Source organism: Abramis brama, assembly GCF_963993115.1.
Source record: "Abramis brama genome assembly, chromosome: 22".
NCBI classification, from domain to species: Eukaryota; Metazoa; Chordata; class Actinopteri; order Cypriniformes; family Leuciscidae; genus Abramis; species Abramis brama.
Genome location: NC_139984.1, coordinates 9,343,957 through 9,368,522, shown reverse-complemented (window position 1 = coordinate 9,368,522; position 24,566 = coordinate 9,343,957). Strand labels below are relative to the sequence as shown.

Below are 24,566 nucleotides of genomic sequence, written 5' to 3'. Positions count from 1 at the left end.
ACACAAAAAAAACAAAAACAAAAAAAAACAATGAAACGTGTAGTATTTATTTTAGAATTATTTGGAAATCTCTGAAAAATAGTAATTTCACTTCATTTCAATAGAAGAATATATATATATACATTGCTGACATTGCTATATATATATATATATATATATATATATATATATATATATATATATATATATATATAGCAATGTCAGAATTAATGGCACCCCTGGTAAATATGATCAAAATGGCTGTAAAAAATAAATCTGCATTGTTTATCCTTTTGATCTTTCATTCAAAAATATAATTATGGCCAGCGTTTCATAATGTGATGTACCCCCCACTTTCAATTCTTTTACTTCAATGAAAGGTTAGATTTGTGCGATTTTTTGAATGAGAGATCAAAAGGATAAACAATGCAGATTTCTTTTTTACAGCCCTTTTTGATCATATTTACCAGGGGTGCCATTACTTCTGACCACAACTGTATATAAATGTTTTCATTTGTTTTGCACCTCAGGTGTTAGAGATAAAAAGGTACGTTGCATTCATCATTTACTTTTGATATAAAAAATCCACACATTCATAAATCTCAATATAATCAAATAGTCTTTCAGTCATTTTATGTAGCCTGCATTCGTCCCATGCATCTATGCAGCACATGTGTATATGTAATGCCTAGCATTGGTGTCAGTTCTTGTTCTGCATCTGAGCTAAATGTATCCCAATCGCATTCAGGCACAGCGAAAATTATAAAAATGTCCCACGTTATCAGATAGCACATCTTTCTTCATCTTCCACACTGATGATGAAGTTATTCTGTGTTGACTGCAAAGATGTGACTCTTGGTCATATAATGCTGTGCCTCGTGTTCATTCGCAGGCCAATTTGCCATCAAAGCTGGACAGAGCGATAGCAAAGGCTTGAACTGCACACATGGGGTAATTATAGTCCAGAGTGAACATATCATCTGCCACCCTTCCAAACTGCATCACAATGTAGCTATCTGAAAAAGAGAGCATTTGCAGTAAGGTTAGAGTTTTTACATTCATCGTTACAATTCCAAAACCAGCACAATTCCAGCATAATATAGAATTATCAACACAACATATGATAAAAATGTTCAATTTGTGACATTTTGTCCTATTGAAAAGTTGTAACATTTGTGTAAGCCCAGTTGTAGAGGTAAAGGACATTGACAGGAATGGCAATATCAGCAGTCTCACTCACTGTCTTTGATGTGGACGATTTGGAAGTTCTTGACAGAGGCCTGTGTGACCCGTCCAGAGAAGTTGAGGACATAGGAAGCTGTGTCGTCGTTCCAAACTGGAGTTTTGTTGTGGAGTTCAATCAGGTTGTCCATCTGTCTGTTCTGGTAGCGCATGAGTATATTGTCGTTGTCCTTTAGGTAAAATAACAAAATTGTTGTGCATGAACGAATTGGTCATTGTACACTGAAAACAGTGAAAAGGCCGTGTCATTTATTTAAAGTGCATTTTTTTATATGTCTAATCGAAAATTATGGTTTCTTTAGTTCAGTTTTACTAAAAGCAAATAACACTGCCCAAACAAAAAAACAAGTAGTATTTTCACTTGACCCCAGAGTGTTGATGTGCAGAACATATACTGGCTAGCTTCAATGACTGCAGAAATTATTGTGGGTTTTATAAATTTTTCTGTCGTTGGTACATAAGAGAAAATATGATGCATACGCATTTAAAGTCGTCTTTATTTATGGTTAGTAAACTAAATTAAATTAAACATCGACTAAAAAAATTCTTCAAAGGTGAAAATTCTACTTTCATATTATAGATAATTTAGCTTTGGTTTACTGTGCGTAACACGAGAATGAACCTCATTGGTTCTTGCAGAAGCTCAAACGTGATGCGTAACGCGAGAATGAACTTCATTGGTTCTTACTGAAGCTCAAACGTGCTGCGTAACACGAGAATGAACCTCATTGGTTCTTGCTGAAGCTCAAACGTGCTGAGTAACACGAGAATGAACCTCATTGGTTCTTGCTGAAGCTCAAACGTGCTGCGTAACACGAGAATGAACCTCATTGGTTCTTGCAGAAGCTCAAACGTGATGCGTAACGAGAGAATGAACTTCATTGGTTCTTGCTGAAGCTCAAACGTGCTGCGTAACACGAGAATGAACCTCATTGATTCTTGTTGAAGCTCAAACGTGCTGAGTAACACGAGAATGAACCTCATTGGTTCTTGCTGAAGCTCAAACGTGCTGCGTAACACGAGAATGAACCTCATTGGTTCTTGCAGAAGCTCAAACGTGCTGCGTAACACGAGAATGAACTTCATTGGTTCTTGAGGAAGCTCAAACGTGCTGCGCAACACGAGAATGAACCTCATTGGTTCTTGCTGAAGCTCAAACGTGCTGCGTAACACGAGAATGAACCTCATTGGTTCTTGCAGAAGCTCAAACGTGCTGCGTAACACGAGAATGAACTTCATTGGTTCTTGAGGAAGCTCAAACGTGCTGCGTAACACGAGAATGAACTTCATTGGTTCTTGCTGAAGCTCAAACGTGCTGCGTAACACGAGAATGAACTTCATTGGTTCTTGAGGAAGCTCAAACGTGCTGCATAACACGAGAATGAACCTCATTGGTTCTTGAAGAAGCTCAAACGTGCTGCGTAACACGAGAATGAAACTCATTGGTTTTTGCGGAAGCTCAAACGTGCTGCATAACACGAGAATGAACCTCATTGGTTCTTGAAGAAGCTCAAACGTGCTGCGTAACACGAGAATGAACCTCATTGGTTCTTGCAGAAGCTCAAACGTGCTGCGTAACACGAGAATGAACTTCATTGGTTCTTGAGGAAGCTCAAACGTGCTGCGTAACACGAGAATGAACTTCATTGGTTCTTGAGGAAGCTCAAACGTGCTGCGCAACACGAGAATAAACCTCATTGGTTCTTGCTGAAGCTCAAACGTGCTGCGTAACACGATAATGAACTTCATTGGTTCTTGAGGAAGCTCAAACGTGCTGCGTAACACGAGAATGAACTTCATTGGTTCTTGAGGAAGCTCAAACGTGCTGCATAACACGAGAATGAACCTCATTGGTTCTTGAAGAAGCTCAAACGTGCTGCGTAACACGAGAATGAAACTCATTGGTTTTTGCGGAAGCTCAAACGTGCTGCGTAACACGAGAATGAACCTCATTGGTTCTTGCGGAAGCTCAAACGGGCTGTGTAACACGAGAATGAACTTCATTGGTTCTTGAAGAAGCTCAAACGTGCTGCGTAACACGAGAATGAACCTCATTGGTTCTTGGTGAAGCTCAAACGTGCTGCGTAACACGAGAATGAACCTCATTGGTTCTTGCGGAAGCTTAAATGTGCTGCGTAACACGAGAATGAACTTCATTGGTTCTTGAGGAAGCTCAAACGTGCTGTGTAACACGAGAATGAACTTCATTGGTTCTTGAAGAAGCTCAAACGTGCTGCGTAACACGAGAATGAACCTCATTGGTTCTTGGTGAAGCTCAAACGTGCTGCGTAACACGAGAATGAACCTCATTGGTTCTTGCGGAAGCTTAAACGTGCTGCGTAACACAAGAATGAACCTCATTGGTTCTTGGTGAAGCTCAAACGCGCTGCGTAACACGAGAATGAACCTCATTGGTTCTTGGTGAAGCTCAAACGCGCTGCGTAACACGAGAGTGAACTTCATTGGTTCTTGAAGAAGCTCAAACGTGCTGCGTAACACGAGAATGAACCTCATTGGTTCTTGCGGAAGCTCAAACGTGCTGCATAACACGAGAATGAACCTCATTGGTTCTTGCAGAAGCTCAAACGCGCTGCGTAACACGAGAATGAACTTCATTGGTTCTTGAAGAAGCTCAAACGTGCTGCGTAACACGAGAATGAACCTCATTGGTTCTTGCGGAAGCTCAAACGTGCTGCGTAACACGAGAATGAACTTCATTGGTTCTTGAGGAAGCTTAAACGTGCTGCGTAACACAAGAATGAACCTCATTGGTTCTTGCTGAAGCTCAAACGCGCTGCGTAAGACGAGAATGAACCTCATTGGTTCTTGGTGAAGCTCAAACGTGCTGAGTAACACGAGAATGAACCTCATTGGTTCTTGGTGAAGCTCAAACGCGCTGCGTAACACGAGAATGAACCTCATTGGTTCTTGGTGAAGCTCAAACGCGCTGCGTAACACGAGAGTGAACTTCATTGGTTCTTGAAGAAGCTCAAACGTGCTGCGTAACACGAGAATGAACCTCATTGGTTCTTGCGGAAGCTCAAACGTGCTGCATAACACGAGAATGAACCTCATTGGTTCTTGCTGAAGCTCAAACGTGCTGCGTAACACGAGAATGAACCTCATTGGTTCTTGCTGAAGCTCAAACGTGCTGCGTAACACGAGAATGAACCTCATTGGTTCTTGCAGAAGCTCAAACGTGATGCGTAACGAGAGAATGAACTTCATTGGTTCTTGCTGAAGCTCAAACGTGCTGCGTAACACGAGAATGAACCTCATTGATTCTTGCTGAAGCTCAAACGTGCTGAGTAACACGAGAATGAACCTCATTGGTTCTTGCTGAAGCTCAAACGTGCTGCGTAACACGAGAATGAACCTCATTGGTTCTTGCAGAAGCTCAAACGTGCTGCGTAACACGAGAATGAACTTCATTGGTTCTTGAGGAAGCTCAAACGTGCTGCGCAACACGAGAATGAACCTCATTGGTTCTTGCTGAAGCTCAAACGTGCTGCGTAACACGAGAATGAACCTCATTGGGTCTTGCAGAAGCTCAAACGTGCTGCGTAACACGAGAATGAACTTCATTGGTTCTTGAGGAAGCTCAAACGTGCTGCGTAACACGAGAATGAACTTCATTGGTTCTTGCTGAAGCTCAAACGTGCTGCGTAACACGAGAATGAACTTCATTGGTTCTTGAGGAAGCTCAAACGTGCTGCATAACACGAGAATGAACCTCATTGGTTCTTGAAGAAGCTCAAACGTGCTGCGTAACACGAGAATGAAACTCATTGGTTTTTGCGGAAGCTCAAACGTGCTGCATAACACGAGAATGAACCTCATTGGTTCTTGAAGAAGCTCAAACGTGCTGCGTAACACGAGAATGAACCTCATTGGTTCTTGCAGAAGCTCAAACGTGCTGCGTAACACGAGAATGAACTTCATTGGTTCTTGAGGAAGCTCAAACGTGCTGCGTAACACGAGAATGAACTTCATTGGTTCTTGAGGAAGCTCAAACGTGCTGCGCAACACGAGAATAAACCTCATTGGTTCTTGCTGAAGCTCAAACGTGCTGCGTAACACGATAATGAACTTCATTGGTTCTTGAGGAAGCTCAAACGTGCTGCGTAACACGAGAATGAACTTCATTGGTTCTTGAGGAAGCTCAAACGTGCTGCATAACACGAGAATGAACCTCATTGGTTCTTGAAGAAGCTCAAACGTGCTGCGTAACACGAGAATGAAACTCATTGGTTTTTGCGGAAGCTCAAACGTGCTGCGTAACACGAGAATGAACCTCATTGGTTCTTGCGGAAGCTCAAACGTGCTGTGTAACACGAGAATGAACTTCATTGGTTCTTGAAGAAGCTCAAACGTGCTGCGTAACACGAGAATGAACCTCATTGGTTCTTGGTGAAGCTCAAACGTGCTGCGTAACACGAGAATGAACCTCATTGGTTCTTGCGGAAGCTTAAATGTGCTGCGTAACACGAGAATGAACTTCATTGGTTCTTGAGGAAGCTCAAACGTGCTGTGTAACACGAGAATGAACTTCATTGGTTCTTGAAGAAGCTCAAACGTGCTGCGTAACACGAGAATGAACCTCATTGGTTCTTGGTGAAGCTCAAACGTGCTGCGTAACACGAGAATGAACCTCATTGGTTCTTGCGGAAGCTTAAACGTGCTGCGTAACACAAGAATGAACCTCATTGGTTCTTGGTGAAGCTCAAACGCGCTGCGTAACACGAGAATGAACCTCATTGGTTCTTGGTGAAGCTCAAACGCGCTGCGTAACACGAGAGTGAACTTCATTGGTTCTTGAAGAAGCTCAAACGTGCTGCGTAACACGAGAATGAACCTCATTGGTTCTTGCGGAAGCTCAAACGTGCTGCATAACACGAGAATGAACCTCATTGGTTCTTGCAGAAGCTCAAACGCGCTGCGTAACACGAGAATGAACTTCATTGGTTCTTGAAGAAGCTCAAACGTGCTGCGTAACACGAGAATGAACCTCATTGGTTCTTGCGGAAGCTCAAACGTGCTGCGTAACACGAGAATGAACTTCAATGGTTCTTGAGGAAGCTTAAACGTGCTGCGTAACACAAGAATGAACCTCATTGGTTCTTGCTGAAGCTCAAACGCGCTGCGTAACACGAGAATGAACCTCATTGGTTCTTGGTGAAGCTCAAACGCGCTGCGTAACACGAGAGTGAACTTCATTGGTTCTTGAAGAAGCTCAAACGTGCTGCGTAACACGAGAATGAACCTCATTGGTTCTTGCAGAAGCTCAAACACGCTGCGTAACACGAGAATGAACTTCATTGGTTCTTGAGGAAGCTTAAACGTGCTGCGTAACACGAGAATGAACTTCATTGGTTCTTGAGGAAGCTCAAACGCGCTGTGTAACACGAGAATGAACCTCATTGGTTCTTGCAGAAGCTCAAACGTGCTGCGTAACACGAGAATGAACTTCATTGGTTCTTGAGGAAGCTCAAACGTGCTGCGTAACACGAGAATGAACCTCATTGGTTCTTGCAGAAGCTCAAACACGCTGCGTAACACGAGAATGAACTTCATTGGTTCTTGAGGAAGCTTAAACGTGCTGCGTAACACGAGAATGAACTTCATTGGTTCTTGAGGAAGCTCAAACGCGCTGTGTAACACGAGAATGAACCTCATTGGTTCTTGCAGAAGCTCAAACGTGCTGCGTAACACGAGAATGAACATCATTGGTTCTTGAGGAAGCTCAAACGTGCTGCGTAACACGAGAATGAACTTCATTGGTTCTTGAGGAAGCTCAAACGTGCTGCGCAACACGAGAATAAACCTCATTGGTTCTTGCTGAAGCTCAAACGTGCTGCGTAACACGATAATGAACTTCATTGGTTCTTGAGGAAGCTCAAACGTGCTGCGTAACACGAGAATGAACTTCATTGGTTCTTGAGGAAGCTCAAACGTGCTGCATAACACGAGAATGAACCTCATTGGTTCTTGAAGAAGCTCAAACGTGCTGCGTAACACGAGAATGAAACTCATTGGTTTTTGCGGAAGCTCAAACGTGCTGCGTAACACGAGAATGAACCTCATTGGTTCTTGCGGAAGCTCAAACGTGCTGTGTAACACGAGAATGAACTTCATTGGTTCTTGAAGAAGCTCAAACGTGCTGCGTAACACGAGAATGAACCTCATTGGTTCTTGGTGAAGCTCAAACGTGCTGCGTAACACGAGAATGAACCTCATTGGTTCTTGCGGAAGCTTAAATGTGCTGCGTAACACGAGAATGAACTTCATTGGTTCTTGAGGAAGCTCAAACGTGCTGTGTAACACGAGAATGAACTTCATTGGTTCTTGAAGAAGCTCAAACGTGCTGCGTAACACGAGAATGAACCTCATTGGTTCTTGGTGAAGCTCAAACGTGCTGCGTAACACGAGAATGAACCTCATTGGTTCTTGCGGAAGCTTAAACGTGCTGCGTAACACAAGAATGAACTTCATTGGTTCTTGAAGAAGCTCAAACGTGCTGCGTAACACGAGAATGAACTTCATTGGTTCTTGAGGAAGCTCAAACGTGCTGCGTAACACGAGAATGAACTTCATTGGTTCTTGAGGAAGCTCAAACGTGCTGCGCAACACGAGAATAAACCTCATTGGTTCTTGCTGAAGCTCAAACGTGCTGCGTAACACGATAATGAACTTCATTGGTTCTTGAGGAAGCTCAAACGTGCTGCGTAACACGAGAATGAACTTCATTGGTTCTTGAGGAAGCTCAAACGTGCTGCATAACACGAGAATGAACCTCATTGGTTCTTGAAGAAGCTCAAACGTGCTGCGTAACACGAGAATGAAACTCATTGGTTTTTGCGGAAGCTCAAACGTGCTGCGTAACACGAGAATGAACCTCATTGGTTCTTGCGGAAGCTCAAACGTGCTGTGTAACACGAGAATGAACTTCATTGGTTCTTGAAGAAGCTCAAACGTGCTGCGTAACACGAGAATGAACCTCATTGGTTCTTGGTGAAGCTCAAACGTGCTGCGTAACACGAGAATGAACCTCATTGGTTCTTGCGGAAGCTTAAATGTGCTGCGTAACACGAGAATGAACTTCATTGGTTCTTGAGGAAGCTCAAACGTGCTGTGTAACACGAGAATGAACTTCATTGGTTCTTGAAGAAGCTCAAACGTGCTGCGTAACACGAGAATGAACCTCATTGGTTCTTGGTGAAGCTCAAACGTGCTGCGTAACACGAGAATGAACCTCATTGGTTCTTGCGGAAGCTTAAACGTGCTGCGTAACACAAGAATGAACCTCATTGGTTCTTGGTGAAGCTCAAACGCGCTGCGTAACACGAGAATGAACCTCATTGGTTCTTGGTGAAGCTCAAACGCGCTGCGTAACACGAGAGTGAACTTCATTGGTTCTTGAAGAAGCTCAAACGTGCTGCGTAACACGAGAATGAACCTCATTGGTTCTTGCGGAAGCTCAAACGTGCTGCATAACACGAGAATGAACCTCATTGGTTCTTGCAGAAGCTCAAACGCGCTGCGTAACACGAGAATGAACTTCATTGGTTCTTGAAGAAGCTCAAACGTGCTGCGTAACACGAGAATGAACCTCATTGGTTCTTGCGGAAGCTCAAACGTGCTGCGTAACACGAGAATGAACTTCATTGGTTCTTGAGGAAGCTTAAACGTGCTGCGTAACACAAGAATGAACCTCATTGGTTCTTGCTGAAGCTCAAACGCGCTGCGTAACACGAGAATGAACCTCATTGGTTCTTGGTGAAGCTCAAACGCGCTGCGTAACACGAGAGTGAACTTCATTGGTTCTTGAAGAAGCTCAAACGTGCTGCGTAACACAAGAATGAACCTCATTGGTTCTTGCAGAAGCTCAAACACGCTGCGTAACACGAGAATGAACTTCATTGGTTCTTGAGGAAGCTTAAACGTGCTGCGTAACACGAGAATGAACTTCATTGGTTCTTGAGGAAGCTCAAACGCGCTGTGTAACACGAGAATGAACCTCATTGGTTCTTGCAGAAGCTTAAACGTGCTGCGTAACACGAGAATGAACTTCATTGGTTCTTGCTGAAGCTCAAACGCGCTGCGTAACACGAGAATGAACTTCATTGGTTCTTGAAGAAGCTCAAACGTGCTGCGTAACACGAGAATGAACCTCATTGGTTCTTGCAGAAGCTTAAACGTGCTGCGTAACACGAGAATGAACTTCATTGGTTCTTGAGGAAGCTTAAACGTGCTGCGTAACACGAGAATGAACTTCATTGGTTCTTGCTGAAGCTCAAACGCGCTGCGTAACACGAGAATTAACCTCATTGGTTCTTGGTGAAGCTCAAACGCGCTGCGTAACACGAGAGTGAACTTCATTGGTTCTTGAAGAAGCTCAAACGTGCTGCGTAACACGAGAATGAACCTCATTGGTTCTTGCAGAAGCTCAAACGCGCTGCGTAACACGAGAATGAACCTCATTGGTTCTTGAAGAAGCTCAAACGTGCTGCGTAACACAAGAGTGAACCTCATTGGTTCTTGCTGAAGCTCAAACGTCCTGCGTAACACGAGAATGAACTTCATTGGTTCTTGCAGAAGCTCAAACGTCTTGCGTAACACGAGAATGAAACTCATTGGTATACATTCTTGTATATCAAGCGAACTTGCTTGAGCTTCCGTTTGCCACAACTGATGTGTGAGTTGATGAATGTTTATATGTGAATAAAAGCCTAGTTTGACCAATTAGCAGTAAACCAATGGGTAATCCATCTTACTTTCTAATTCTAATTAAACCAATCTACCATTTTATGTAACTGACTTCAAAAAGTCAGGGGAAGTCTTGATGAAAAAAATGAGATAAAGCACATTTTTCCAATGTGAATGAGCCTTTCTTGTGAATTTATTTGCTTGACTTTGTTGTAGCATGTCAGAGTCAGATATAGCAGCAACTGAACTCACTGTTCGTGGACATATCGGCACTCGCTCGTTGTCGTCATCCATGCCTGGGATGATCACAGTCATTTTTCTGGGCCCTTTAAACCCCAACACATTTGTCTCCTGGACAGAAACACCAGTATCCACTTTAAAACTTCTAAAGGATTATCCAACCTCCAGATCGACTGTGGAGGAACTGAAGTGAGCACTCACGTAAATGATAGCCGCTAGCTCTTGCCGGGCGTTAGACATGTCCCTGAGGGCCCGGTCAGGGTTGAGACCGTTGTCAAACACTGTGAACTTGGTACCCATGAGATTGGACCTAAAAAGAATAGAAACCACAAAACAAAAAAAAGTGAGCTCAGCAATCATACTTATTTTGCGTACATTTTATATCAGATGAGTTACCTCAGCTTTCCGATAAAATTATCTCCTCCCCGTGACAGGTCAGTGGCATCTATGGATATCAAATAATTTGACGTTGCACTCTTTTTTCTTTTTCGACCAGCCAATAGGAAGACCTGCAGGACGGAGTGAAATGGAAGAGAGGGTCCCTAGTTAGTCATCAATAGAGCTTTTCACACTGTTGAACCTCATTGGTGTTTTTAAAAGAAGTCTCTTCTGCTCACCAAGGCTGCATTTAGTTGATTAAAAAAAAAAAAAAACATAATATTGTTAAATATTATGACAATTTAATATAACTATTGTAATATATTTTAAAATGTAATTTATTCCAGTGAAGCTGAATTTTCTGCATCATTTCTCCAGTCTTAATGTCACATGATCCTTCAGAAATCACTCTAATATGCTCAAAAAACATTCATTATTATTATCAATGTTGAAAACAGTTGTGTACATTTTTCTCAGGATTCTTTGATGAATAGAAAGTTCAAAAGAACCGCATTTATTTGAAATAGAATCATTTGTAACATTATAAATGTCTTCACTGTAACTTTTGATCAATTTAATTAATCCTTGATGGATAAAAGTATTGATTTATATTATTTCTATCCCCCAAAAAGTAAAATAAAAATTATTACTGACCCTTAAACTTTTGATTTGAACTGTAGTATTTAATGTTACAAAAACATTCTATTTCAGATAAATGCTGTTCTTTTTAATTTTATATTAAGTTAAAATAACTGTTTTCAACATTGATAATAATCAGAAATGTTTCTTGAGCATCAAATCATCATATTAGAATGATTTCTAAAGGATCATGTGACACTGAAGACTGGAGTAATGATGCTGAAAATTCAGCTTTGATCACAGGAATAAATGACACTTTACTATATATTCACATAGAAAACAGCTGTTTTAAATTGTAATAATATTTCACAATATTGCTGGGGTTTTTTCAAAACTTTTGACTGGTAGTGTATGTGCAATTCTAGAGCCTTTATGTAATCATACTATCAAGCTACTGACACTGCAAATTTGCAAATAAGGATGTTAACCCAGGATTTAGGGATGAACAGTGTGAAATGTCTGCTTTTGAATACCCAGGATTAACTGTTAACCCCACCCCTAATTTATAATTTGTTCACATATCCTTAGTAGAGCCATGCATTTCAAAATATTGATACAATATCCTCTTATTCACTACAAAACCTTGTAGAATTGTCAGTAGTTCTGCAAGATTTTGAGCTAAGAGTGTGCAAGTCACCTTCTTCTCGTTGTCTAAATGGAGGTAATAGGTGGGGTAGAAGCCTCTGTCCATCCCACGCTTATCTCGCGTCAGTTTACACTTGATGGTGGTTCCCTGAGGCGCAGACTGAAGAACAAACTCCTCAAGGTCATCGAACTCAATCTCCGGTGATGGAGGCCTCTCCTCCTCCTGTCACAAAAGAGATTTTACTATTCAGATCTTTGCCTCAGGATGACATTGCCTCAATTTACAGGAGTCTTACCTTTTTACTTTTCTTTCCTTTGCCTTTCTTCTTTTTGGGCACTTCTGTATCATCATCACTTTCATCAGATTTAGCAGCGTCTAAAATGAGAAGCATTTATAAGCAGCTTAAAGGAATGAACGTTATTTTGTCTTTAAGTTGTTATCTTTATAATAAATAAATGTGAAATTATAGGGATCGTATGAAAATTTTAATTTAGATAAGTAAAGATTTATTTTTAACAGTTCACCTTGTGGGGAAGCACATGTGGTTATCTTTACAAACAAACATTTTATATAAAAGACTTTCACTTACTCTTTTTCTTGTTATTCTTCTCTTTGTCCTTATTACTCTTGTCTTTCTTCTTGTCTTTGTCTTTGTCTCCAGCTTGAAACATGGAGGTGGTGTTGGCAGTGGATTTCTTTTTGCTCTTGCTGGGTTTAGTCTCTGGCTCACTCTCATCGCTGTCGGACATAATGGCTGGAGCAGATGCTTAAGTTCCAGTCAGCAAATTTGACAATTACACCTTTTATTAATAATAATCTATCAAAACACTATGGTCCCACTATGCATGCATTTTCTTTTTATTGTATTACTAATTATTTAATTATACACTCCAAGAAATGTCCAAGTCATATTTGACCCCAACACAAAATGTATATTTAAATTATATATTGCATAAAAAATTAAGTCAACACTTGTAGATATATATTTGAATTTTAACATAATTTTCAGAACAATAAAAAAATATATATATATTTTTCATTAATTTTTTTACTCAATACATAATGTTTTTCCCCCAAACAAGATGTTTGTGTGTGTGTGTATTAAATCACAGTAAAAAAATATGTTTTAAATTACGTTTTTATTCATTTAAATAATTCATCTTTGTTTTACTTTACAGAAACAAGAATTCGTAATTGTACTGAAAATATTGTAGCAATACAAAAAACCGCAATGGTCGTATAAAAAATGCTTCATATTTTTTGCAAATTATTTGATTTTAAGGTGAAATATGACCCAGACATTCTTTGTGAGATATGACCCAGAAAAGCTTTGTGAAATGATTAATATACAGTGTTTTAAGAAAAGTGAAATTACCTTTCTTTTTTGCGATAAAATCTGGTTTATCTCCGTTTATCTGAAACATAGAAGCTGGCCCCTTTTTTGCCTTAGATGTCTTTCCTTTGCTCTCTGATTCACCTTTATTCTCTGCAGAGATAATATATTGTGGAAAAAAATTAAATAACTCAGTATTTTCTACAATGATGGCTCGCCTGCAACAAAACCTAAGAGTTAAGTCATTGGAGCCAATGTAGAGTTCGTTCACAGGGTATTTAAGTGACAAGTTAGGACCAGTTCCCAGAATTCCCCTGGGGTTATTAAGGTGTGCCAGCTTCAGATAATCAGCACAGCTTCTAATTGAAGAACAGTTCTTTGAAGAACAATGATATATAAATACATTTTTTGTGCTAACGTTTCAAGAACATTATTAAAGACCAGATAACTTTGAACAAACATTCTATTAACGTTACTGGAACGTTTGTTCATAACTTTGAGAGAACCTCTCCAGGATGTTAGCCAAAGTTCTGAGAACATTCCCTGTTAGCTGGGGAGTTTTTCAGTATGAATGTTAAAACAGCGATAGCTCAGTATCAGAGTGCCATTAGTTCTAATGTCCCCGCTCTTTTTTTTCCATCAAAAAACACTGTTGAACTTTTGAAACATGCTTCAAGGTTTCCACAGCACCATACATTAAACTTGAAGCTTTTAATAGGACCCCCAGAGGAGGTCATCTTTTGTATGTTTTCAGTCATCTAGGTCACTGCAGATTGTCTGGTAAAACGCATTAGTTAGCAGCTGGACTTTCTTTTTTTTTATTTGTCTAAGTCGTTTCTCCACTTATCCGAGTGGCTTGATCAGACACCCCCCGAGGAGCTCACCATCTGTCTTTTAACAACAGGGAAAATGAGGCCAAGCAAACGAATCCCTAAAACCACAAGTAAAAAACAAGAGTTAAATTCACTTGAAAGTCCCCACTTCAGCTCATAGACAAACCGGAGTGGTGATCTTTTAGACAGCTCTGCCGTATTGTTCTGGCTAATCTTCTTAGCTCACGAGATCTAGCTAATCCTCTTCCTGAGCAGCAAACCCCCATGCATGTGTACATAACCACATTAAGAGTTACACACACTGAAGCCATTGTCTAAGTTTCCTCTGATTCGATACCTGAAGTGTTTTGCTCTGAGGGGGGAAATAAACCTAAAAATCTCAAACTGTTTTACGGACCCAAAAATACTCTCTTTATGGAAAACACACTCAACCCCCCAACAAAGTGCAAAGTTCAAAGTGACTCTTATAATAACATAAATGCCACTTGGCTGTTGAAACTAATGGAACAAAGCTCAAAATGAACCTTGGCCTCGCTCATTAGCATGCATTCAAGTGTGAATACGCTCAACTGACCTTTGGCCTTTGATTTCTTTTCTTTGGTGCCAGCAGGGGAGCTTTCTTTGGTGGTTTTCTTCTTTGTCTTCTTCTGTGAGGTCTCCTCTTCATCATCCCCATCATCTTCATCAGCAGAATCTAATCAAAATGACGGTTAGAAACGTCAGTTTTGAAGAACAAATCATATAAATGGTGCCAGCAGGGTTTGGTTGGTTATCATGGCAAGCAACACAGTGGCAGAATGAGGAGCTAAACATCAAGGCAGGGAGCATCAGATCAACAGCAAAAATGAATAAAGACATTTGGAGACAATTTTAAGCAAAATTGTTGAAAGCCCATACATAAAATTACTTATACTGTGACATAGTTGCTTATTACTTTTGATCAATAGGTGGCGCTGACAATTACACACACAAAGTTTGGTGTCAACATGTCAAATCTTTCCAGAGATACAGACTTAGATGCAGTTTGGCATTTTGCCATCACATTAGTTGATTCAGTATACGAAAACAGACATAAAATCCATAACTTTTTGCCGACATGGGCTGAAGATGATCTAACTCTAATTTGATGAAAATCAGACAAACGAGGAGTTTGAAAAAGTAGTTTTTTAAAGAAAATCAAAGTGGCGAACAGGAAGTTTGGCTGACTATGGCAAAATTGGTATGCATGTTCTCTCAGCATGACTCAATGAATACAATAGAAATGCTACACCGAATCTAAAGAGACAGGTTTTATGATTTTTGGTCAAACTGTTTAGAAGTTATAAGCAAAAAACTGTGCAGGTCCCCACAGGTCATGGTTGTCATAACACACCAAGTTTGGTCAGAATACGCTAAAGGGTTGCAGACATATAGTCTTGTGTCCATTTGCGTGCTCTTCGTTGAATTGTTCGGGCATTATTCAAGAATGGTTTGATAAATAAACTTGAATTCCACTTTTTTTTGTCAAGATGGTCTGATACAATTTTCGTGGAAATCAGAGCAATGGTCTAGGAGGAGTTTGAAAGAAATGGTGAACAGAAACTTTGGCGGACTATGGCAAAATTGGTATCTCTGTTATCGGCATGACCCAATGAATCTATTAAGTTTTATTACAATAGGCAAAATTAATCAAAAGCTATTGGCATTTTTTAAAATGTAATTATAATTTTTTGAGTATTTTTGTCAAATACACATACCGAGTTTTGTAACGATACACCAATGCACTCGTAAAATATAGCATTTTACGACATAAATGGCTGATGCCCAAAATGGCAGACATGGGGAAAAAAAATCTAAAATGTCATGACGGAAAATTATGTCAATCAAATCGTCTTGAGCCAAGGAATCGGAGGAAAAAAATTATTTTGCTTCTTCTGAGCCCTTACGGTTCAAAAGTTATTAGCATAAACGTGAGTGCAACTCACGGTTGGTGGCGCTAGAGGGATTGAGTTACAGACTCCTAAATTGCTGTGGTTAATGTTTAGACTGTGTACCAAATTTCATAACTTTTTACCATACAGTTCAATGGGATGCCATGAGAGAATGACAAGTTTCCTACATAGGACAAGAGGTATAGATAATGGATAGATGGATGGATGGATGGATGGATGGATGGATGGATGGATGGATGGATGGATGGATGGAATTTAATGATTATCAATTTGCACTAACTGATGGATTAAAAATCACTTATACCTTTCTTCTTCTTAGGAGTACTCTTGGTCTTCTTTTTTGTGTTCTTCTCTGTTATTTCTTCTTTGTCCTTCTCGGTTTTCTTTTTCTTTACTGATTTGCTCTCTGCTGAGAAGTGAAAATAAGTTGTTTTAGCATCCATAGATCATTCCACTAGTACAAAATGACAGTGCTCCCAAAAAAGTGTTCTAACACTAAGCACTTAAAAATATCTGAACGTCATTTAATAATCAACTGGCCCCTATAACGATCCTTTCCTGTTTAGTTTTGTTGTTCCTTGTTCCTACGTTTACATGCAGCCAAATAATCCGTTAGTAATCGGATTGACGGCTCAATAGGACTGAAAAGCCTTCATGTAAACATCTTACTCGATCCGACTGAGCTCGATCCGAACGATTTTAGATCAAATTGAAAAGGGTGGTTTATTCCTTTTCTAATCCGATCGAGAGAACATGTAAACACTTGATCGGATTGAAAACCGAAACTGAAAGGACTGCGCATGTGCAATGACATAGAAATAGCGTAATGACGTATGACGCACGGAATGAGCTGTTCTTGATGAATAAAGTGTCATATAAAGTGTCCCGTCATCCTAAAATTCTCATTTCACTCAGAGTCTGTGAAGTGGAGCAGGACAACGTCCCACCAGTCCTTGTTTCGGATTCTCATCCACAGATGATTTTGGGCGCGGGGAGGGGCATTTTTACTGATAAATATAAGCAGCACTGCACCATGGTTCATATGCTCATTGTCTCCAAATTATGACCAGAAATGGATAAATATTAAGTCTGCTGTTTAAAACAAATGAAGAACCAATGTAGGAGAATAATTATGATGTGCAAACAGCAGGAAACTCTGTATATTCGTGCTGTGTGTGCATGTCAAAAAATCAATTCCTATTTGAAGCTTGTGACATATACTGTAAACGCACACATCAACCTTTAGAATTCATGTAAACACTTCAGTCCGAATTCAGTCCGATTGGAACAAAAGTTGTGCATGTAAATGTAGTCACAAGTTCTTGTTCTCATTTTTTTGCCATGGTTTCTGATTCAGTAACGCACCTGTTCCTTGTTCTGTTGATTACCATTCCTTGTGTATATATAAGCCCTCAATTCTAGTGGGTTCAGTGTTGTCAACGTCATTGTTAGTGTGTAATGTAAGTTAAAGTGGTTCTCTGTAAAGTCTCTTTGTATTAATTTATTCCACGTCACGCATCTTGATTCTCTTCTGGTGGATTATACTATGTGATATCCCTAAGCTCTTTTTTTTTTAATAGATGTATGATGCCAGTTCTCCCAGAGTTCACGCAAGTGTTCTAGCAGAGTAACCAAAGATGTCACTCTTAGTAGAAGAGGTTCTACTGTATATAGAGCCTTAAAGGGTTCTGTCAGGTGCTTACGTATATAACCCTTATTCACAGCAGCGCCATCTTTGATTTTTAAACGAAAGCGAGGCTGTGAGGGATAGACATACATCTCTTCAGTGGGTTGTACTGTTATTTAATGTGTTTTTGGATTAGTCTGCTTATAAAACACTGCAAAAATATCTTTCCGAGAAATTTCAGTAGACAAAAAAAAAAACAGACAATATGAGCTGTGGAAAATGATAAGTGACCTAGAGCTTTATACAGCTTTTTTTTACAGCAGATGCCATTGAAAACACGGTAAGTCTATCCCTCACAGCCTCGCTTTCATACCCGTCATGGCGCTGCTCTGAATAAGGTCTATATAACCTTTTAAGGCATTCCACCAGGGGATCATTTTATGGATTTAGTTTTAATTCATTCATTTTAATTTAATTCATTTTTATTGCTAATAAAATGTTATCAATTAAACAGATCATAAACATACTTTATCATTAGAAAAAATGTTAATAACTGTTAAACATTAAAATGTATTATATAATAATTTACAACATTTCTCCTTATATAGAACATTTGTGGCATAATGCATTTGTTAAAATCGAAACCCTACGGTTCTGTATAGAACCCCACTGAACCTTTTTTTCTAAGAGTGTGGAGTATCACATTCACTCCAATGTTCCACTAACGTCCATAATAAAGTCTGTCATTTTAAAACTGACAAATGTCTTTTTGTGGAATGTACTGATTAAAAAAAAAATGCTTTTTTGTTATCTTAATGAAATGATATTCATTCATTTTTGTATTTTAAGTTTGTTGTTTTTTTGGTAGCCCCTGTACAGTATTTCTCTCATAAAAGAAGCTTGAACATGTGACAATGCAATGTCAATGTAACCATTTTTTGGTGATTATTTTATTTCCTAAGGAGCATCCAAATCATTTAAATCAAGTCCAAATTGAGTTAAGTCAAAACATGAAGTCAAAACAGTTGCAAAAGTATGGGTTTGTACTGTATGTCTGTGTGAGATGTGTAATGTATCAGACTGACTCTTTGAAGGAGTATTCTCCTCCTCGTCTGACATCTCTTCAGTCTTTTTAGCTTTGCTCTTTTTCGGTTTATCTTCGGCTCCATTGGCCTTTCCAGAATCTGCCTCCGGCTTCTTCTTTTTTGTCTTCTACGTGGCTGTTAATAAGGACAATGAATCACATTTACATTTACAGTGTTTCTTTTACATGCTTGTACGTTTCTGTGCACAGCTGTGTAAACGTAAGCCATAGTTTTAAACTTACCCATTGCCAAACATCAATGAAAGCAAGCAAAAGGATGCACATACTTTAGAAATTGACATTACTTGAAATAATACATTTTTAAATTCATGTTCTCTTGTAATCTTTAATCAAAATAACTTCTCCTCCCTCTTGTCCCTCTCTTCTCTTCTTTGATGGTGTGTTTACTGGCATGACCAACTTGAGATCCACCAATTGCAAGCAACAACCATCCAATCAATTCCCTATGGACAAAATCCCAAACTACATTGTGTTTGTACTCAGGAGAAGAAAAGACCCAACTTCCAATTCATGCCGTCTTACACAAAGACACGAGTCTTACATTAAACACGTAATCTTTGTAGTGTGATAATCATGTCTACACCTTTCTTAAGGACAAACAATCAACATTTTCTGTACATTCAAACATTGGTCAAACAAAGGAGGGTAAATCTGTTTAACTGGTGTGGCACATTGGTTTAAGACGTGACCTCTTATGTACAGAATGCTGCAGGAGGAGAAAGTCTAATTCTTACACAATGTGGGCCGGACGTCACAGCCTGCTTCCGTACTGCACGGAGTGGGGAACACATAATCTGATTAGTTCCAATCTTATATGAGTATTTATAGACCTCTCTTTAACAAAGAGCATCGACAGTGGGATCCTTGATTTCTGCCGGCATGGGGATTTTACTCATACATTATGGAAAATCCCTCCATAGACCGTTACCCACAATAGATTCAGTTTTCTATGTAAGTGAGGTTCTGTTTAACAGAAACATCCAAACACATCTGCTTGGTTGGCTGAGAAATATTGATTGGATCATTTTTAATTACGGTTAATGTTTAAGTAGATGCCATCATTTCAGGGGGAAACTCTTTGGGGTCAGCGAGTTTCAGTGCCATCACGCACCAGTGACCTCGGTCAACCCCTCTCTGACATATTCTCGCTACTTTTCTCCTCCCTTTCTGTTTAAAAATGTAACAGGATACTCAGGAAAAAGGAAACACATGTATAAAATATTTCCTGTTTTTGAAAAACAAACATTTAAAAATATTAAACATGGAAAACCTGTTCTACAGCCTGTTCTGTATTATTTCCAATGCCAAAAATATTCCAGAGAAAGGGTCACACTTTATATTAGCTGTCACAAAATAATAATTGTTAGGTCCAATGTACTTATTGTGTTGATGTTGAATTTCAAAACACTTGTGAGGCTATTATTCGGGTTAGGTTAGGGACAGGTTTGGTGGTGTGGGTTGGTTTAAGGGTTGGTTAAGGTGTAAGGGAAGGTCAACAGTGTAATCAAACATGTAATTACAGAAATTAATTACAGCTGTAATTGCATGCAGGTATTTAAAAAATATAAGTACAATGTAAAAACATGCATGCATGCAAAAAGTTCATTGTATCAAATAATTAATTTAAGTAAGGGATAATGTACATCCAGTCTGTTATCTCAGAATAAACCCCCGACAGGGTGATCAGGACAGAGGGGTCTTGCATCAGCCTGAAGGGGTTTATTCTGAGATAACAACCGGCTGGATGTACATTATCCCGCTTATTACGCAGCTACCTGCCACATAAGTAAATAATTAGACATGAAATATTCATCTGAGACAAAATATTGTATTAGGTCTTTAAGCGTAAAGCTTCCGCTGAGAAAGGAGCAAGCAAGTTCAAACTAGACGGACATTTAAGGGATACGGTAAACAGTCATACCCCTTATTACACGCCATTTCGCAACACATAAATAATTATGTGATAAGAGATATTGATTTGAGATGTTTTAAAATCATACCTGTTTGTTATCTTATAATCCAACAGTGTACAAAACAATAGTTGCAAAATGGCAGGAGATGCGTATAACTATAGAGAGCGAGGCCACGATACTGGATGGCATAATTAAATAACTGTACACAAAATATTGATTTGACTGAGTTTTGCTATTTCATTAGAACAACAAACGCAAAACTGCCACAAGGAAAAACCGTTCCTAGCAAACTTACAGCGCTGCTGACTTCAGTAACCCGGATGAGCCTGTGTTTCTGTTTTCAGGGAATAACATACCGCTGGATGGCACGATTGACCAATCAGAATCAAGCATTCCATAGAGCCGTGTAATAAATGTTAGTAGATTACAGTGAAAGACACTTAAAATAAAGTGGGACCAAAAAAAATTCTAGAAACATTTTGGCATGAAAAGGTAATTATAAATTAAATTGATTATTCAATTTGATCTATTACTTTAATTTTAACCTAACATTTTAACCAATATACAGATACCAGGAACCATCTAGAACCATGAAAGTCAATGTGGTTAGCATTGCTTTCCTCTTCTAAAGACTTTCTAAATCTTGCCAATAAGAAGACACAATCAGTCAGATGATCAAAGAGTCACTTTGGTCAATCAAGATATTAAACAATTTCCAGACTATGAACTATACCTAACCTAAAGGCAAAGGGCTCCCTTGGCTTACGTAATCAAGAGCCCAAATGTATTGCCAATAAGAACATATTTTTATGTGCTATTTTATTCAAAAAGAAAAAGATAAATCTCAAAACAGCCCTTAAGAAAACCTTTAACAGAATCCAATAACAGATTCAGCAAATTAATTGTCAAATTAAGATACAAAATGACTTTTACTATAAGAAAATATATCTGATTATAGATTATTATGGATGACTAATGAATGACAATCTTAGAGAATCTGGACCTGTAAACAGGATCAAGGCAGAATGAGTCTTTGAGGTGGATTGTGGCACTGCCATCTTGAGATTACAAATTTGCAGTTAAAAAGGCTCTTGAAAAGTATGAAAATCACAAACTAGTACATATTACGTCCAGCAAAAGAACACTGACACATGTATGCTGACAGAAAACACTAACTAATCAAAGAAACAGACTTGTATTAACAAATTTAGGCTTGTTTAGTGGCTTCTAGTTCAACATTTTCTTAGTATTGGTTCCATTACTGCTTAAAACATCCGGACTCTTAATACATTAAAATTTAAGACATCTTTAACTGCATTTAGAAACTAGAAGCTCTTTTCGGCTATAAGACGCCACAGTTAAGATGTACCTTCTCTGCAGACATGGTTATTGAGATGACATCGGTTCAAGAGTAAAAGTCCAGGCAAGAGAGCAGAAGAAGCTGTCATGTGTGTTTATATGAGTGTGTGCTGTGGGCATCAGTGTGGCTGATTATGAAAGCTAGTTTAGTCCAGAGAAGTTGATAATAGGATTCAGTGCAAAGCCCATCTGCCTCAGGAGCAACCAAAACAACACAAGAGGAACGTACCATCTACTGAACACTACTACAGAATTAGAGCTCTTCGTTACACACTAGATTATCAGCAGAACCATTTAAAGTCCCCCTGTAGTCAATCATTTTATCCCTTAAAACTCATCTTTGATCACCAAAATGACATTTTTAAACATTTTGTCCTTGAAAGAAAATTCCTTAATGCCTTAAAATAGCTTGAATGTAACTCCACACCCTTGCCTCATTTAGTATATGTGGTTCTATGATTATGCAAATTAGCCCCGCCTCCACTCACTCACACCAGCTCAGAGATCCACTCGTTGACGATCACACGTTGATCTGATTGGTTACAAGGTAGTTTGTGACGTCAGAAACACCAGCGATTTCAAAGCGTGTTTTTGAGACTGTCTTTGATTCACTGCAGTTTTAATGAGAAAATACTCAGCAATGGTGATGACTTATGAATTTACACATGGTTTGTCTTAAAGCATATTAAAAACACCACATAGACATTTAAACAACATTAAAAGCTTGATTTTCACACACTAAGTGAAAAGTAGTGTTGTCGTCGTATCACTGAGATACTATTGTATTTTTATTAATATTTGGAATTACTTTTCATTTTTATATTTTCTGTTTTCATTTTAATTTTAGTTAAATTATTGTTTTTTTTTTTTTTTAACCTGTCAAATTAGTTTGTATAAATTTTTATTTCGGTTTTAATTTTAGATATTATTATCCAATATACTGATATTTATGTTTTATTTCACAGCTGTTTGCATTCGCTTTAGACATAACTATGACAAAACATGACTATGATTACGTTTATGAGGACACTGGCCAAGATGATGTCTTTTTGACATAATTTTGTTTGAATATGTCTGTTTTTAGCGCAAGAAGATGTGAAAGAGAGCTCAGTTCAGTATTCGTGCTCTGTCTGAAATGCGGATTTCTAAGTGCGCGATTCTGAGTAATGAATTGAGTTCCCTTTTATGTGTTTTTGCACTTGAATACTTAAATTGGCAAGGATTAGACTTCTGGGCAGGTGGAGCTGGGGAGGTGGAGGGGTTCAGAGGAACTCTGATAGCGCTGCAGGTCTAGTTTAAAGCAAACAATAAACCAGACTATTTGAATGCTGAGCACGAAATCTCATTGGCTGCAGAATCAGCAGAGGCCAATCAGCTTGTCCCATGTGGTAATGATGTGATTGCTTGCAGATTGCCTGTCAGTCAGCACCCTCTGGAGGTTCATGACTGAACTAGATATTAATCCTAGCGAAAAGTTGAATTAAAAAATTAACATGAATTTCATAATATCTTAGCATTTGGTTTGTCACCCTTTTCTTTAATAACAGCAGCAGTTGAGCTCCATAAGTTTGTGCAAAACGTGATGACCGTGTCCTCCAGCATGACTTGAGAATGATCCAAAGAGCATCTTGAGCTTCAGTAAAAGAACTGAATTCTTAAGAACTTTTCTTTCTTTTACAATTGTTTTTAATCCTTAAACTTTTGAAGTTTAAATGAAAAAATAAATAAAAATAAAACAAGGTTTTCAATGCGTTCTCACTCTTTCAGACCCTCATAAAAGTATGCTTGCCCTTGAATGTGAATGTGTAGACATAGATTGAAACATGCACAAACTTACATAAACACATATATGTGTAACTCACCTGTACTGACCTTTTGGAGTCATCATTAGGGAGACTAAGAGATAAATCAACATTATCAGCAAAGCACACACACTTATGATATCAACTATAGTGAAGCAGAAAGCACTACTCACCTGTCCTCCGTCCAAACCTCCTTCAAGATCTCTTTCTGCAGAGGCATCAAGTGAAGATCACTGAAGATTAGCAAAACCTCTGAATTCCTCTCAAATAAAATATCCAAAGCTCAATGGATCATTAATAATCTCAGTATTCCATTTCAGCTAGTAATTATACTTTTTCTATGTACTATGCATTTTTTCTCCATCCAATCTTGCTTTCTTTTATTTCCGTGGACTACAGTATAAGTTATGACACGCATTGTAGAAATGTTGCACTGTTGTCTTTTTGCACTTGGAAACATAGAGGTTGGGTTTTACTGGTCGTCTTAAAATGCCAATAAGATGAGAGCACAGTTTCCCAGCATTCATTTAGCTTTAAATGTGTGCCATCTGTCATCGGGAGACAAACCAGCAATCTACCCATAACAAAACCAGTCAATGGAGGTCTTACCCATCCACCTGCAAAGATTTAATAGGATTGCCTTCAGAATAAGAAGGCTACCACATGTCTCTTTAGGGGATTGGCTACATAAAGCTCACACATATGTTCTTATCATTAAAATAATGCTGTATTAATAATAATAAAGATGACTATAGCAAAATCTGTTAAGCTGTGCTCCATAAAAGCCATGTTATAGCATGACAGTGATGTATTTTTATTATACAACTTTGTTTAATATTAGTTTACAATACTTCAATACTTCTACAATATGATCTTATTTATTGTTAATTTCA

General features: G+C 38.8%; 1 protein-coding gene across 6 annotated transcripts; it reads right to left on the bottom strand.

The window, feature by feature from the left end:
* Positions 1 to 597: 597 nt before the first annotated feature.
* Positions 598 to 23,974, bottom strand: LOC311073837 (tubby-related protein 1). Of its 6 annotated transcripts, none has more exons than XM_084099853.1 (14): positions 23,847 to 23,974; positions 23,734 to 23,767; positions 18,580 to 18,706; positions 16,172 to 16,273; positions 14,511 to 14,630; positions 13,146 to 13,256; positions 12,360 to 12,536; positions 12,066 to 12,145; positions 11,822 to 11,992; positions 10,564 to 10,676; positions 10,369 to 10,477; positions 10,180 to 10,278; positions 1,220 to 1,391; positions 731 to 995 (listed from the first exon to the last, which is right to left on the bottom strand). In XM_084099853.1, exons 1-14 carry the CDS (start codon positions 23,891 to 23,893, stop codon positions 862 to 864), a joined length of 1,596 nt encoding a protein of 531 aa, XP_083955979.1. In that variant the 5' UTR covers positions 23,894 to 23,974; the 3' UTR covers positions 731 to 861. The 6 variants fall into 6 exon arrangements, with proteins under 6 accessions (XP_083955980.1, XP_083955979.1, XP_083955978.1 ...); XM_084099852.1 differs by having other exon boundaries at positions 16,172 to 16,276; positions 23,847 to 23,971; XM_084099854.1 differs by lacking the exons at positions 23,734 to 23,767; positions 23,847 to 23,974 and adding an exon at positions 21,882 to 22,002 and having other exon boundaries at positions 598 to 995; positions 16,172 to 16,276.
* Positions 23,975 to 24,566: the final 592 nt, after the last annotated feature.